At 41.4% G+C, this 17,648-nt stretch overlaps 1 protein-coding gene across 1 annotated transcript in view; it reads right to left on the reverse strand.

Annotated features, from left to right (window-relative positions):
- Positions 1-1,158: 1,158 nt before the first annotated feature.
- Col19a1 (collagen type XIX alpha 1 chain) overlaps positions 1,159-17,648 on the reverse strand; it is a 31,180-nt gene continuing 14,690 nt past the window's right edge. The window contains exons 15-22 of the mRNA XM_051204294.1: positions 14,933-14,977; positions 12,907-12,957; positions 12,777-12,821; positions 12,110-12,136; positions 7,647-7,700; positions 3,454-3,498; positions 1,366-1,410; positions 1,159-1,268 (exon numbers count right to left, since the gene is read on the reverse strand). Of these exons, the coding sequence (XP_051060251.1) occupies positions 1,191-1,268; positions 1,366-1,410; positions 3,454-3,498; positions 7,647-7,700; positions 12,110-12,136; positions 12,777-12,821; positions 12,907-12,957; positions 14,933-14,977 (390 nt within the window). The 3' untranslated portion in view covers positions 1,159-1,190. The remainder of the gene's footprint in view (positions 1,269-1,365; positions 1,411-3,453; positions 3,499-7,646; positions 7,701-12,109; positions 12,137-12,776; positions 12,822-12,906; positions 12,958-14,932; positions 14,978-17,648) is intronic.

A 17,648-nucleotide genomic window follows, 5' to 3' on the forward strand; every position in this document is an offset into this window, starting at 1 on the left:
TCCTGCAGTATTATATCCTGGGAACTCAATTGCAAACCTTTCATGAGATGGCTTACAAGGGTTAGGAAGGAGAAATTTGTTCAATGGAGATGACAGGAAGCTCAGAACATTATTGTGTTCCCTTGGTACTGTCTATAGCCAGCCCTGCAGGACTTTCCATACCTCATGTCACCTAATTGACTCATGGAACGCCCAGGGTCATAGATCAAGCCCAGAACGCCTGCCTTTGAATGGCACATGCCTTTTGTCTCTCACATTGCCACCTCTGCGGAGATGAGGGCCAGAGAATTCATCAGCTTTGAGTGTCAGAGAGATATCGAGCAAAGTTCGTAAGATGTACTTATTTTTCAGTCCTTCTGTTCCATACAAGACATAGCAAATGACTAACACCTTTTGTACAAAAGAAATTTGATAGGCTGGACAGCTGGCTCAGAGGTTGAAGGGCACTTGTTGCTCTCACTGAGGACTGGGTTTGGTTCTTAGCACCCATCTGGTGGCTCACAATCCTCTCTAATGAATTCCAATCCCGGGGCCTCATCTAGCCTCCACATGCACCAGGCACCATGTGGTACACATATATACATGCAGTCACTCATACACATAACATAAAACGAATCTTCAAAGATAAAAAAAAAAAATCCTTAAAAATCCCCAGAGCTTCACATGCCTCTCTCCAGGCTCAACACACTCTCGGTTCATAGCAGGGCCTGGATTTATAACGCTGGGTGGGAATGACTGTCACTATGTCATATCAATACACAGCTCTTTTAGGGCACTGGGCATGATACATCAGCAGTGTCAGGACAAGGTCTGTATATGAAGGAGGAGTTTGAGAAAAGGCTTTCTGATATAGCTTATCACACAGGCTGTGCCAGAGAGCTGTCGGCTTCTTCAGGTTTTAGGATGTGACGGGACATTTAATTTGAATGCTACTGAAATTACTAGACTTAAGGAATAAAGAGTCTACTAGCACTTAGAAAATCTCACCTTACCCCAACATTGTTTAAGTTATAAAGACACTACATAGAGATCTAGAAAACTCCTGGAGGAATCCCCTGCCAATACCCCTGAATTTACTTTTTAGAACCTGTCTGTATTTCCTTCTGAAATTGCTCACTCAAATCTTACATTTCTGAAGAGGAAGGCAAAGAGACAATACTTAGAACATTTCTTAGAATAGCAGTTGTTGGCTAATAAGCACTTACTGGCTTCCCCGAGGGTCCCTCTGGTCCAGGAAAACCTGTATCTCCAACAGGTCCTCTCTCACCCTGTAAACGTGTGCAAAGAAAAAAAAAACTCATTGGTTAAAAAATAGCATCTAGATACTAGAGTAGTGTGTCTGCTGCTAAAATGGTGGTGGCTCACCGGCTCCCCTGGAACTCCTGGAGGGCCTGGGGCACCAGGTTTCCCCTGTAAAAAAGCAAATAAAACTGTCAGAAGCTGTATTACCAATGCCATGCACTTCTACCTACACAAGAATTTAAAGGTTGCTGTAGTATTTGGACTAGTACATGTTCTAGGGTACTCTAGACTCCAGAGGCTGTAAAGCATACACTACAAAGTCCTGAGGGGGAGACGGAGGATATTAGGCCAATGCACCTTCTGACTTTTGTTCCTGGCAGTTCTTTCTTACTCTAGAACAGTAGTTCTCAACCTTCCTAATACTACTACCCTTTAATACCATTCCTCATGTTGTGTGGACCCCCAGCCATAACATTATTTTTGTTGCTACTTCGTAACTGTAATGTTGTTGATGTTAAAAAGGAATTGTAACGTGAATATCTGATATTCAGGATGTGTTTCCATTGTTACAAATTGACCCCAAGGGGTGCGACCCATAGATTGAGAACTGCTGCTGGGGGGGGGGTGGGAGGTGGAGGAGGGAGTTGGGGTGTGTGCTGGTTTTGTCAGTTGACACGAGCTGGAATCATTTGGGAAGAGGAAACCTTAACTGAGAAGATTCCTCCATCAGATTGGCCTGTGGACAAGCCTGTGGGACACTTTAACGATTGATGTGGGCGGGCCAGCTCAATGTGAGTAGCACTACATTTGGACTGGTGGTCCTGGGTTGTGTGAGAAAGCAGTCTCGGCAGTGAGCAGAAGGCCTCCACGCTCTCCGTTTCAGTTCCTGCTCCACGTTCCTGTCCTGTTTTGAGTTCCCGCCCTGATTTCCCTGGGGAAGAGGCTGTGTTCAGGACACATAAGCCAAATAAACTCTTTCCTTCCCATGTTGCTTTTGATCATCCCCCCCTACCCCCAATCACAGCAAATAGAAAGCAAAGTAAAACAAAAGGCAGAGGGGAGAGAAATTTAGGTCAGATTATGAGTTTCACAAGGGAACGTCTACATTGGTAGTAAGTTAATATGAAAAATAAAACATTTTATTTGAAGAGCTGTATTTGGGTAAAAGGTCGAGGGAAAAACATCCCCCCCCCCAATGTGCCATGGTCCAAAGGACGAGAACCAGTTTTCATTTTTTTGTCTATACAATTATACACATTTGTAGTCTCAGTCTGGACAAATGTAATAAAAAAAAATGTCATTCTCTGTATAGCATCTACACAATGGGTGGCATTTTATTATTTATTTGAGCTAGTTAAATCTAATGACGAGGGGTCTGTGGAGTTTTAGGATAGTGGAAGAAGGCAATGGAGCCTGTTTGGGGATCTTAGGCTGTACAGGGTGATGCTGTCGTGTTAGTGAGGCAGCAGTAGGGTGGGGCTAAGAGTAGGGCTCGTCTCATCTCCTGCTATCCAGGCAGACAGCTTCCATTGACTTCCTTGTAATGTGATACTGGACTTTCTCTGCAGGGTCACCTGGCAAGAGGATAAATGGCCTCTTATTCATAAACCGTGACCACAAAATTTTAATGAGGGCATTATGAATGAAGATCAGAATTATCCCAAGGGCTCAGAGAAATGAGTTCAACCTTTCTAAGAGCACTTCCTATTCATTTGCAAAGACCTTGGTGAGATTAAAGCATTTGACACCAGAGAGCAACAAAAATGACTGAGAGGATTGAAGCCTGGTTTATGAGGAAACATTAGCAGCAATAAAGCTGTGCTAATAACCCTGGCTGAAGTGAGCACCCAGGCGGACTACAGCTTAACGTGGGGAGTCTGATGTACATGTCCCAAGATGGGAACTGGGCCTCTGGGAGACAAGAGAATTGCTGAAATACAATAGGGACAGAGTATGAAAAACGAGTTTCAGAGCTGTGCACACACACTAATGCACAGTCATGGGTACCTGGAAAGAGACTTGGGAAGGGGGAAAAAAAGTCAAAAGGAGGGGGAAAGGTCAAAAGAAAGAACAGATATGCTAGAATAGAGTGGTCCAGGCTCTGGGTAACAGTTGCCACCAGAGTAAAGGTATAATCGAAGTGCACTTGACTACCAGCTGTAGATTGATTATGGAGAATAGAAATGCTAACATGAAATAATCTAAACTCACCGACATGCCAGCAATTCCTGGGGGACCTGCAGGGCCTCGATCTCCCTGTTGAGATTAAAATAGAAATGGCTACTTATAATGATAGCTATAGACAATTTACTTTTAAAATAATTGCTCAAATAGTAATTGGGCGTGCCATTATGGATGGAAGAAATCTCACAAGGCCCTACTCCTAGATGAAAAGTGCAGAGAGAGAGAGAGAGAGAGACAGAGAGAGAGAGAGATTCAGTCTTCTCCAAGGATGACTCACTTAATAGATTATCCAACTCAAGTGGCCAGCCCTAAACACACACACACAAACACACACACACACACACACACACACACACACACACACACACTCAAGCAAAACTAAATGGCCTCAACAGGCTGTATTTATATACAAATAGTACATACATACATACATACATACATACATATTTGTAATAATGAGTAGGAGGTCACAAATTTGGGGGGGCTATAGAAGTTGGAGGCAGAGAGTAAGGGGTAGAAATGTTGTAAAAACAATACTTATGTATATAATTAAAAGAAGTTGGATTTGTAAAGCCTTTGTTTGAATATAATAAGTGCTATTGTTATTAACTTGTATGAAGAAACCCAGAAAAATCAGAAAAAAATGAATCACAATTCAATCTATTATATTTTCTTCCTCTAAAAAAAGTAATTCACAGTCCTAATGAAAATCATTATTCATGATATTACTTTGGTTTACTTCAAGAGGAAACTGTACATCCTTACAGCTAAAGTTAGTCAATATTTAAAATTCTACACATAATGAAAATTATTACTATGACACACAGAATGTGTGTCCTTCCTTCCCCTCTCCTTTTGGAAGCAGGGTTAGAATAAAAAAGATTGAGAAGTAAAGATCTGTATTTTTCTCCAGTGATCCATCAGAACATCCATTTAATTGTTTTTAAAGGCAGAATGACTCGGGTGCTTTTCAAAGGCAGTGTAATGTTTCAGAGATGGTTGACAATGCTGCATGTGCTAGTAATTACACCTGATAGTAAAATGGCAATTTTTTGGGGGGGCAGAAACCCATGTTAAAAAAAACTTTATAATTTTGCTTTGGGACATAAAAGAAGACCTGATGAAATCAAGAGATATGGAGTGTAAGACAGTCCTGTAATTTATGTACCCAAGGTGATTGTTACGTGACTGCTATTTGACCAAAAATGTTAAAGTTCACTTGAGGATGAAACACAAATACTAGCAGGATAATAGATAATAGCAATACCAATATTTAAGCATATAATGAAGCTATAATTGAAATAATGGGATGCTGGTATAAAGTTTAGCAGTATGTCAATGCAAATGAGTATAAATCTTAGACGTACAGGAGCATTTGTATTAGGAGTTTTAGGAAACAGAGAGCAGTGTCAGAAGTTAATGACTGAATAATTCTTTATATTGTATTTCAAATAAATTCCACATAGAGATGTATAAAAAATAAAATAACATTGACTATAAAAGAACTAGAGGAATCTATTAATGACTATCTGACCTTGCTTGAGAACTGAAAGTAAACATTTCCTATTAAAAAAAAATCCAAAGAAGAAATAAAAAATCCAGTTTAGATTTGACTATCATAAAGTTTTTACAGTAAGGTTAAAATTAGAAACAAAAATCAAAGACCAGTGAGGATCTGAACTGTAGCAAATAGATAGAAGCAATATCTTTAGAACATAAAGCCCATGTTAAAAGAAAAATAAGTAATGCATGATCTAACCCATGTAGGAAAGTAGATTCCATAGATACAGGTAAGACAAGAGTGGTCAGCAGAGGTGATAGGGTGGAGAGGCAGGGAAGGGAGTTTAGTCAGGCAATGCCAGGTTACAATGAGACAGAAACAATGTCTTGTGGTGTGTTGCACAGTAGGATGGCAATGGCAATGGAAGACAACATGCTTCTCACGTCTAAGTAGTTAGGGGAGTGGATTTTCATTACATGAAGAAGTAACCAGTGTTGGAAGTGGCCACACATAATAACCCTGATTTGAGCATTATACACTGCATTAGGAACTTCATAGTTTACCTGTAAGTTATTATGTGTCATCTTGAAATATTTACGTATCTAATAGATGCACAGAGGACCTCCAGTTTTGACTCTCTCTCCTCTATTCATCTTGCCTCATATTCTCACGGTTACAGCTAAGATACAGTCAATATTTACATCCCCACCAGCATCTCATTTTGGCCACTTGAATCCCAAGTGGCCAAAATTTGTGGTTCCAACTTTCCATTATCCTTCTCTCCCTGCATGGTCTGATTCTTGCGTGCCTAGTTAAACTCCCGTGGTTACTTGCTTTCATCTCTTCCTATTGTATGCCACTAATCTCCCTGTGATATATTTGTGTTTAAGTACATACTTGTCAAAGCCAGGATGTTCCTTAAACCCATTCCTCTACTATTCTGTGTCTTTGCTTGAAAGTCTACACTTGGCTGGGGAAACATACACAATTGTAAGAACTGATCTGACTATGCTTATAGTGGCCATGACTTCTTCATTCTTCCTTGTTTTAGTTGATGACTACCCATCATACCAGTTGTGTAATCATGAAGCTTGGCATCTTCTTTGACAAATCTTTACTCTTTCCCCACATCTAATAAATCAGAAGACCCTGTTTATTCTTTCTTCAAACTGTGCCTACAATCCAGTCATTCCTTACTCTACCCACTGTTTCTATTCAGAGCCAACCAACATCAGCTCCCCCCGTGGATACTGGAATAGTCTGTGCTATAGTTCCTCAAAGGGCTGTGTGTTGCAGACTTGCTGGCCTCTGGTGCTCTTGGGAGATGGTAGAACCTTTAGTAGATGAGGCCTCATAGAACAAAGTCAGGTCATTGAAGGGATTTTGAAGGGAATATTGGGTCTCCAGCTCTCTTGTTTCTCTCAGTTTGATTTCTGCCTATCATATGCTCTTGAATATTGAACACCCTCACCAGACCTCAAAATGCAATGGAGCCATTCTGTAAGACCAAAACAGGAACAAGATACTTGGCAATTTAGCGGGAGACCAAAACAGGAAAACTATACGTTGCAGGTTAAGGGTTCTATTTGCAGCTAAAATAGCTAAGAATAAATTCCTGCTTGTCCTGGGCATATTAAGGCCTCTGTTTGTAGTTTAAGAATGAGCTCCCGATTGTTCTGTGTTAATTCCTTGTAGTTCAAGGTTTCTGTTTGTAATTAAGAATAGGTTCCCGTTTGTTAAATCTGATGTGAACTGCGTGCAACCCCATTTACATGATGCATACCCAGACCCTTGTTCCTTCCTTTTCATTGCATCCTTTCAACAATGTATAACAGCCAACTCTCCCTCCTCTGTGAACACCTTATCTCTCCAATAAAAGGGACTTCAAGAGGTTAGCAGGGGCCGCTCTCTCGAATCCTGACTGAGGGGAGACAGCCGGCTGGCCAGCCCTGAGTGCATCCCAAAATACAGCTTGCTTTAACTGGACACTGGTGGATTTGACCTTTTGTCCTCTGGATTCCCAGGCTTAACAATTCCTCCATGACTTCTTCAGTTTCTACCTCCAGGTTCCTGCTTGAGTTCCTGCCCTGACTGACTGATGATGCTGTGTTATCTAGAAGTGTAAGCCAAATAAACCCCCTCATTCCTTCAAGTTGCTTTCACTGAGAATATTTTCATCATGGCAACAAAAGTTGAACTAGAATATTAAATAATGCTGGACCCTGTCTCAATCTCTTCCATCCCTGTAGCTAAGAGCACAGCCAGCACCACCCCTCCAGTTGTCTGAGCAGCAGTGTTTGATGTGTTGGGCCCAACTTTCCACCCTATCTCCATTTCTCGGACCTTAAATATAAGACTTCATTCACACCTTCACCTTCCTATCACCCCTGGAGCTGGTAGGTCCTCAGGGTCTTTATATCTGTTGTTTCTGCTCCATGAATTGTTCTTTCTTCAAACGTATGAGGATACGATTAACTCACTTCCTTTAGGCCACTGTTCATCTCTTGCTTTAATTTCTTTCTGTTGTATTTTCTGGTAACAATCCCCCCCCACGCATTCCCCATTAGTTCCTGTGTCCTTCCCTAGAAACCAAGCCCCATAAGTATAAATGGTTCATTTGTTCTGTTCCCCTATAATTCATACACATAAAGCCGTTACTGATATAATAGCAGGTAAACACACATTCTTGAATATTGAGCAAATTAACATGTGTACTCACCTTTACACCAGGAAATCCTTCCAGACCTGGCAAGCCCATTGCACCAGGCTCTCCCTGCAAAATAGGAAGATGGAACAAGCAAGAGCAATGACCATGGTTTGTAAGCAATGATTTAAAGTCAATGTCTTTATTTCCTACACCCCTCAGCACTGATTTCAAACTTGGCTAGTGAATAGTACCCTCTATTTTCAATCATTAGGTGTGTGAAAATAACTTAGGAATTAAAGCTATTCTCCAGGCATGAGTCCATTTTCTGATTATTTTTATTCTGATTAATAATCTAACCAGGATGAATCCCTGTAGTGTATTAATAATTCTGGTTTCAGTAAGAATTAGAATGAGAAGCAGATTTTAATAAAGTTTGCCAATTTGTGAGTCACCTGGGGCTGCTAGCTTACGATAAGATTGAACTCTTTAAGAGTGAGTGAAGCCGGAGCTCTCAAAGCAGAATGTGGCAGCCTTCACACAGATTATAAATGCTTATGAAGATAACCCCAGTAATTTAAGTCATTGCTCAAGCTGACAGATACTGACAGGGATAGACCAGCTTTTAAAAAAAAAACCCAAAACCAAATCTTTATAGTCTATTACACGGTCCTAGACCTATGTTCAAAAATGTTGATGATTTGAACAAATAAACATTTTGATCGTAAAAGATTTAGAGTGGATCCAGAGAGAGGCTCAGCAGTTGGTTGCTCTTGCGGAAGATGTGGGTTCAGTTCCCAGCACCCACAAGGTGGCTCACCACTCCCTGTAACTCCAGTTCCAGGGGACCTGACACCCTCTTCTGGCCTCTTGTGGGTACTGCATGCATGAAATGCATGTACACACCCAGGCAAGCGCAGCACAGACAGATAAACAAATCTCTAGAAAAACAGAGAAGCAGTTAAGATATGGAGTTGTTTGGTAAGTTCTTGTGAATTAATTACTTTTAACTAAAAATATTACCCTAGGACACTAGATGCTTTAAAGATCACAGCACTGGCTGGTGTGGCAATGTGGTGGTGCATGCCCTTAACCCTAGCACCCGAGGTAGATGGATGTTGAGTTCCAGGCTAGCCTGGTCTACAAGTGAGACCTTGTCTCCAGACAAGCAAACAACACAGAAAAGCAAGCTTTCAAATTATATTCTCCGTAGGTGTATTTTTGCATACAAAACACAATTCTGCTTGAAAAATATTTCTAAAGCTGTATGCATCCATTGTTTACCCTCCTGTTGCATACGCCTAACAAGCAAGAGTGCAACTTGGCATGCTTTGTGTTTCAGGATTTTTTAATGCTCAGTAGTATACGATCTGTCAATCACAAGAATAAAAAACAGAAAGGAGTTCAGATTCTTTTCTGTGCGGGTCTGTGTGAAGGAGGCCCCGAGTTATCCATGCACGGGATATACCCTGCTATCACGCTGCCCCGTTTTTACATTTTCAGCAGTCTTCCCTCAAAATAGAAGAAGTGATCAATTAATTGATCAGCATTTTTGAGAGTAGCTAATAATTAAATATTTAATCGGAACCATTAAGATATTGAATAGCTAATGAAGAAAAGGTTGCCCGCATCAGGAAACCATTCAGTTATTACTATATCCAACCAAAGGCAATGTTTTCTTTATAGAGGTTGATTCAGAAGAGTATTACTGCCATGTGTCGTATCCTGAATCCTAAATGTCTTCCCAAAGTGCATGAGTTTAAGGGACGCTCTGTAATATAGCTTCACACAGAAGCAGGGATCATGGGGGCTCTGACCTCATCAATTAACCCCTTAGAGATTTATAGCTTAATAAGCTTTAGGGGTTGGTGGTAAAACAAAGCTGTCATTTGCTTCCTGCCACCATGAAGCTGGCAGCTTAGCCCCACTAAGTGCTCCCTGGTACTTACTCTGACTCACCACAGGCCCTACAGAGCAGCCGGCAATGGACTGAAACCTCTGAAACTGTCAATCAAAATTAGTATCCACCCCCCCCCCAAGTTGTTTATATCAAGTATTCTATCACAGTGACACAAAGCTGACTTAAAATGTCATGGAACTTGAACTACATTTCCTCCTCCCACCTCGTGCTGGCTTTGCAAATATGAGCTCTAGAAGGCAAAGTCCTTCCACTCCTGGCTTGTTCTTGTACTGTGGGCTGTTGTTTCTGCACACCCAGGAAATGGTGGGAGATGCTGAGAATGTCCTGTGGGTGTGTCCATACAGAATCCAGAGCAGTAATTTCAATGATATGTGTGAATGCTTGCACCATATTCAGTTTCATGGCTCCATAGTTTTCAGTTCATATTCTAAACACGGAGACGATCCTTCACTTCGTTTTTATTCTTTGCCCTGTAGCAGCTAAGAGGGATTCTCTCAGTCTAGACACATGTAGGGGAGGACCTAGTCCCTGCTCTAAATGATACCACAGATGTTGAAGATGGCCCCTGGAATGCCTCCCTGGCAGCAGAAAGGGGTATGGGATAGGGGGTGGGGGTGGGGTAGGGGAGGAGGAGAGGGAACTGGGATTGACATGTAAAACAAGCTTGATTCTAATTTATATTTTAAAAATGTTAAAAAAAGAAAGTAAACCACAGCCTTGTAGAAATCTATGAAAAGAAAAGAAATATGGGGCCTAATTTCTTTAAATTTTACTCAGTCTTTATTTGACCAGCTACTTACCAGCACTAATGAATTATAATTTATTCTTTAGTATTGCAGATTTTTAAAATGTTCTCACTTTAACCTGCAATTATTAATATGAGAACTTGAAATAATGTGCCAGAAATATCAGTGAGAAGTCTGAATTATCTATATGACTCAGAGGGGATTCTTTTCTGTAAGTCAGTAGGAAAGTAAGACTAAGGGAATTTTTTTAATCAATATGATGTAAGAAAATAGAAATAAAAATGGACAGAATTTTCTAGATGAACAAGATGCAAACAAAGAAAAAGCAACCAATTAGAAAAGAAAGGAAACTTCTTTTCTTTCTTTCTTTCTTTCTTTCTTTTTTTTAGATATAAAGCTGTTAGCCTGTTACTAGCATTTGTTATTGGCCAGCTCTGTCTTAAGTATTAACCCATTTCTATTAATTCAAGTATTTCCACGTGGTCTTATCTTACCAGAGAGAGGGCCTGGACCTCTGTTCTCTCAAGTCCCTACATGCTAACTCCTCCCTACTACTTCCTCAAATCCTCCTTGTCTCCTAGTCCCACCTATCTTGCTTTCCTGTTGGCCAACAGTGCTTTATTCATTAACCAATAAGAGAAACATATTTACAGGATGACATTTCCCATCATCTCCTCTTTTCTGTCTAAAATAAAAAGAAGGGTTTTAACTTTAACATAGTAAAATATATAGCAAAATAGTTATTAAATAAGAACTACAATTAACAATATTTAGTCCATTAACATTTAGCAAGATTTAAAGAAACATTATCATCTATCCTATCTTTGTGAGTCTAAAGTCCTACATGTAACTTATAGAAAGGAAACTTCTATTTAATGTATTGGGGATTCAGAACATAGTACTAAAGACTTGAAATAATTATTTTAGGGTAAATCAAGTAGACAGCTAATGTGTATATCGGTCAGTAACAAAGATAACTTCTTTGATAAATCTTTTTGAAAATATTCTTATATATAAAAAGTTACTTTCTATAGTTTGTCTCCTTTCTGGTTTAACATCTATTCAGACTCAGACAGTTTTATCAACTTCAACACACACACATACATAGCAACAGAAGTGGTTTGAAAGCCTATTTTAGTGTTAGGTACATTTTAGTTTCAGTTCTCTCCTCAAAGGTTACGAGGACATACAAATAGAACACGAAGGATGGAATATTTGCTTGAAAAGAGCATTGGCTGGGGAAAAGATACCAAAGGTTAAAGGGAATCTAATTGGATCTGGCAGAGCTTTCGTCGTGAGGCTCAACGGTTGAGAAAAATGCTGAGGACAACTGCCATCCTTTGGACAGCTGGAGGACATGATCTCCTACTTTGCTGAGTGCTAACCCCCCCAGATGCAATGCACTCAATAAGTAGGTTTATGACAGTCTGCACTCCCCGCAGAATAATTGCCCAAGACATGCAAAGTAAATAAACAGTCCTTTTCCCTCTTTTGCTGGTGAGATGTCAGACATATTAAGGAATTTCTCTCCCTTAAGTGTTTCTCTTCCGAGAGCTACTTAAAACTGAATCAATCATCCAAAGAAGGCCATTAGAGGGGAATGTTCCATTTGTCAAGAGCATTATATGTGCCTCCCTACAGCAGAGGATGGTTTTAAAACCTGCTGATGGAAAGAGACAAACCTCAAGGGCATGGAAAGCATCAGGACTAATGCATCCTGGAAATGAAGGACACATTTGCTGGTGTATCTCTATTTGCTGGCTTGTCTCTGACACCTTAACTGAGACACACCTAGAAAGGCAGGCCTTCTGTGCTTGGTACCCTTTGTAGTGTTACCAAAGACTACTACACCAAGGTAAGAACATACATACCACTGGGCCAGGATCACCTTTTGGGCCCTGGAAGAAAAACATAGAAAGCGGTTTTGTTACTAATTACAGTTACATTTTCTGAAGCATTTTTTTTATTCAAATGCCAGTTAACAAACATAAGGATGGTGCATATTTTGCTTCTGCTGAAGTTTGGATTTGAAGAATAAAATTAAGAAACATGCTTGGGGATCTAGAGGGATGGCTCAGTGATTAAGAGCACATAATGCTCTTCTAGAGGACCTGAGTTCAGGTCTCAGCACCCATGAAGGGTGGCTCACAACCATCTGTAACTCTAGCTCCAAGGAATCCAGCACCCTCTCCTGATCTCTCCAGGCATTGCATGTAAATTCCATGCATGCATGCGTGTGCGTTCACACACACACACCATTAAAATAAAACAATTCTAAAGAAACAATATGGTATTATTTTATGAACATGATTGGGTGTTGTCTTATAGCTCAGATTGACAATGAAAACCGTGACACTGCTATGCTAAATATTTTCTATTATTAAGGCTTTGTGCATTTTTTCTTTTATTCAAGTTGGCTTCAGTTATCATTTACTCCTGTCACATTTGTGACATTCAGGTTTCAGCGAGCTTGAGAGATCTCCCCCATCATTATTGTGGTCTAGCCCAAGCCAGTTAAAGATAATCGTCTGTACTTACAGGAGGGCCCGGGGGACCTGGGTAACTGGGAACATTCACTCCTCCCTTCAAAAGAAGAGAAAACAGATGAGAAGAGAGTATGGGACCCTGTGACTGGAAAGCACTCACAGGTAATTAGACATGGAGATACCTGGATTTTGTATAAACTGCTCATGCCGTTTCCTTCATTGAGTGGGACACCCTTAGGAGAGAAATAAGAACTTCCGTCATTGGGACAAATGGTATTCTTCCTATATTAATTTTACCTAAGTTTTTCTATTTTATACTTAAATCAACACAATAAACAAAATACCATAGCGTGTCAATATTTCAAAACGGGGAAGCAAGGAGAGGGACCGTCGGGAGCACACTGGATGTTTCCAGTTGGGTTTGAATAGTGTTCAAGCCTGCAGACGAGGCACTAATGCATTCAGAGGAAAACTATTATTTGCTCATTAAAATTCAGTTTCTGAATTGCCAATTTACCGTGTTTCCAGCCTGCTGACCTGCGGGCAGCCGTGCGGGGAGGCTGATGAAGATGTGAATGGGGAAGAATTTGGCTATTGCAAAGTGATGTTTCCCTAGTCTCTCCAAACCAAACAGGAAATGAAGGTGAATTGGAGGACAACTTCACTCATAATCCTGTGTGGATAGCTCTACAAAAACATCCTTAATAACTTCGGAATGAAAGCTTCCTCCCTCTACCCCCAAATATGTTGCATGAAAAGAGATCTCGTCATGCAGTTTGAAAATTCCCATCCACCTTAGCGTTTGCGGGAAACGCACGCGAAACTTTCAGTTTGGAAACAGGATAAATTCGATTAAATATCCAGGTGCGTGTTTTCATTATTCTTATATCTCATATGCAAAAGCAAAAGAAAGCCGTCGATTCATTACTGTCTGGGGATAATGGTGGGAGCAGCTATTCCCAGCAAGCGCAGTTGACATGCATCTTCAAACCAGCAGTGATGGAGGAAGATGCTCTGTCTGTTTATTCTTTCATTGGTTCTTCATTCATTTGACAATAGCTGAGCATGGGCCATATTTAGTATGCTATGCCCCGAGGATGCAGAAAAGACCTTTAAGAAAGCTTCCTGGAAAAGATGTATAATGTCTTCAAAAAATGAATTATTATTTTTTGAAGAATCCAGAGACAAGAGGAAGATTTCTTAAGTGTGATATTAAAAACACAGGTCTCTTGGTATGTATTTCCTGCCCCCTGCTGAGGAGAGGAGCATATTTTAGAATTGGAATTCCATGAGTTTTCTATCTTACCTCTCTGTGAAGGAAGGAAGAATCTGTTTGAAGAACATGTTCAAGGAAAGAAAGAGCCAAGCAGCTGGGTTGTGTGCAAGGCATGCACCTGTGCACAGACTCCTAACATGCATGCGCTTTAGCTTTCAGAAAGCTACCTCAAGGCCCTGCCTCTCCCTGCTAAGCTTGGCTTCTAAATTCCTGAGAAGCAATGTGGGAAATAATGGACATGGACCTCATCTTTGTTGCTATTCGGCCATGGCCCCACATGAGGGCAGACTTGCCACAGAGAGAGGCCCTCTTGCTTCCCAGAAAGAATGCAAGCCTGTGTAGACCATGAGGGCAAACATCCAGGGACCTTTGCATTTTTCTCACTGCGTGCCATAGGAGGAGAATGTCCTCACGTCTCAGACATCACTCATGCGGCGAACACACACAGCATCTTTGAAAGTCCAAATTGCATGGCTAAGAAAGGATCTCCTTTTAAAGGCCTTTTATTTTCTGCGAAGGTATATGATAGTCAAATGATTCTCTGTCCTTTGTAGGAAGTAGGAGTCTAGGAGTGAGGCCAGCACACAGCCGTGCATCCTGATTTCATGCAAGGGGAATTCATCGTATACAAACAAATCTGAACACTATACATTGTAGCTTAGCTGAAATAGAGACAAGTTAGGTTTACCTAATACTTCATTGTCTGTTGTTCACACACACACACACACACACACACACACACACACACACACACGCACACGCACACGCACACGCACACGCACACGCACACGCACACACACACACACACACACACACACACACACGTTCGCACACACAGAAGAAACTCAAGACGTAACTTTGCTAGCACCTAAGCGATCTGCCTTATGAGCCATAAGGACACAGAGTTAAAGCATATACTTCAAACAACTCACAGGAGGCCCAGGAGGTCCAGGTTTCCCAGGGGGTCCCTCGCTGCCCTGCAGGAGATACACAGGCCCAAATAAATGCCTTGGCTGTTCCCACTCCACATGTGTGAACCAGGTTGTCCAAAGAGCCGCCTTCTAAAATCACCATGGTCTGTCATATTGCCTCAGCCTTGGCGCTCTTATTCTGCCCAGCTTGCTCAGTAAAATAACATCTGCCCACTCCAAGAAAGGGAATACCTCTCTTGTGGCTGGATTCTCACTGGGTGAACTCTAGGGGAAGGACACTAGGGATCGACAAGCTAGGTGACCTGTTCTGGGCTTTGAACACAGTAGGGAATTTTCTCCTTCTAGGTGTAAATGGGATAGGAAAGAGTTCATGAGAAGATTTCAGGCTCTGAGACTGGCTCTCTGGACGCCTTCACTCTTGCCTTCAACCGCCACCACCTTCCACTTTCTAGAACCAGAGAGAACATTCTAGTAAATTTAACCAAAGTATCAAATCACAACCTGTGCCATAGCTGTTGGTCCATACCAAACTCTACAACCAGATGAGATGTGTCTTACTGAGTGGAAGCGACTTTGGCATGACACTGTTTAAGGGAGATGGTCTATTAATTTAGCTTACTGCTATAATTTAAATAACCTTGTAGGAGACACAAATCAAAAACAAAGGGGGACGACAATAATTGCTTACTGTGGAACAATAACTATTCTGTGATTTTTGAACTGAAACTTGGAAAAATGACTTTTACAAAGCACAGAATGCTTGCCAGTTTGCAGTAAGCAATCGCTGCAGCCCCTTGGCTTCTTGCCAATTTTTCTATAACTGTGCATTGCTTGTAAGTGGTACTTTCATGAAATGTTCTATGTCATGTTTGCCGGGACAGTGACAACACATGGCTAATTAACATACGAATGTCTAGGAATTTTGAGGGTTGTTGGTCCTTTCCCAGAATTTGGCCGAAGATTTCATTTCAACACTCATCTGCTTTCTGGTAACAAAGGAAAACACCACAAACTATATAGTTATCAACGTGAATAAACTGTAAAGTTTCTCACGAAACACACAGCCTGAGAACATGTACACTTAGTTAGCCTGTTGTGTCTTCCTTAAACTGCTTTGATGGCCGCTGTCTCCCTGAGATGCCTTCTGTTCTGCTAACTGTGGGCGATGTCCGTTAGAGTGTTACATCACAGTTCTCGTTTGTCAACAAACAGTATGTGCCTATCGAGAACACTTGTTTTCTCCTCCTGGCACAGTTAGAAGTCATATGCTCTTTTGTGCCCTCAAGCTCATTTCAGTGTGGAATTCCCATTAACTTCAAAGGCCAGGCTAGGACCAAATAATTATCATAGAAAACAGAGAAGAAGAAGAAGAAGAAAAAAAAAAAAAAAAAAAAAAAAGGCTGGTGGAACGGAGAAAGGGTCTGAGATATTCACAGGATAAAAATGTGCTGTGGCTCTCCAGAACAAGTACACTGTTTCATGTAAGTGTTGTGGGGATATTTTGCCCCTTGACACCGCCATGCTCCGTTTTGCTCTGGGAGCTGGCATTCTGGCTAGTGTGTGTGGGAGACCTAAGCAGCCTTTGTGGCTCCTTCATCCTTACTACCTTAATCTAAATAGTTTTAACTATTTCACCATTTGTCAGGCTATGCCTGGACTGCCATTGTAATGCCAATTTTGATCTTAGACCACAGCAGCCTGCTGTTCCTGGGCTGTTGGTCCTTCCCACCCAAACACAGCACTTACATCCAGCTGTGAGCTATGGTAGTTACTCTTCACTGAGAGTTGATGGGACTTAGAATCACCGTGGAAACACATCTCTGGGTGTGTCGTGAAGACTCTTCCAGAAATGTCTAGCAGAGCTGGGGAAGACCCACACTGAATGTGGACATCATTATCACATGGGCTTGAGTGCCAACTGAATAAGCATAGAGCACCAGCTTTGACCTCTCTGCGCCTGCCTGCAGATGCTGTGTGACCTCATCTCTCCTCTTTCTGTGACCTGGCCACCATGATGAGCTGCAGCCTTGAACTGTAAGTCAGAACAAACCCTTCCTACTTTTGGATGTTTCCTCAGATGATTTGAAAGAGCAACTGAAGTAACCAATACATTCTTCTTCCCAGGGAGAATGTTTTTAGTGAATTCCCACTACTGCCTTCTAGGGACAGCATGTCCAGATTGTCTCAAAAACCCTTTGGTTATTGTTCATTGTTGTTATAGTCAGTAAGGCAGCTGGAGCCAGAGAGCTTATTCAGAATGTTTGGGCATCCTGTTCATAAGGTGATGAATTAGATGGGCCCCTTGGGAGACAGTTGGGTCACCAGGTGGAACTTTCATGAATGGGATCAGTGCCCTTCTAAAGAAGCCCAAGGAAGCTGCTGAGTTACAGTTGAACTATACAGGGACTCATTTAGAACATGTCCTCTGTGAACAAGAAAATGGGCCCCACCAGCTGCCAAAACCACCAGCACTGTGGCTGGGTACTTTCCAGCTTCTGAGACTGTGAGAGATGCTGTGTAGAGACACTTGATGATATTTTGTTATAAGAGCCCAAAGAGATCAAGACTCAGCCATAGCTGGAACTCTCTGATATATTATAACCCGACTTATGCTATATCTCTTGAGGAGACTTGGGCTAGTCAGTCACCCTTCCACATGGACCGATGTCCCAGCCTCTGAACCCCGTTTTGATTTCTGCATCCTACCCCAGTGTTC

The sequence above is a fragment of the Phodopus roborovskii genome, unplaced genomic scaffold, assembly GCF_943737965.1.
Source record: "Phodopus roborovskii unplaced genomic scaffold, PHOROB, whole genome shotgun sequence".
In the NCBI taxonomy this organism is placed as follows: domain Eukaryota; kingdom Metazoa; phylum Chordata; class Mammalia; order Rodentia; family Cricetidae; genus Phodopus; species Phodopus roborovskii.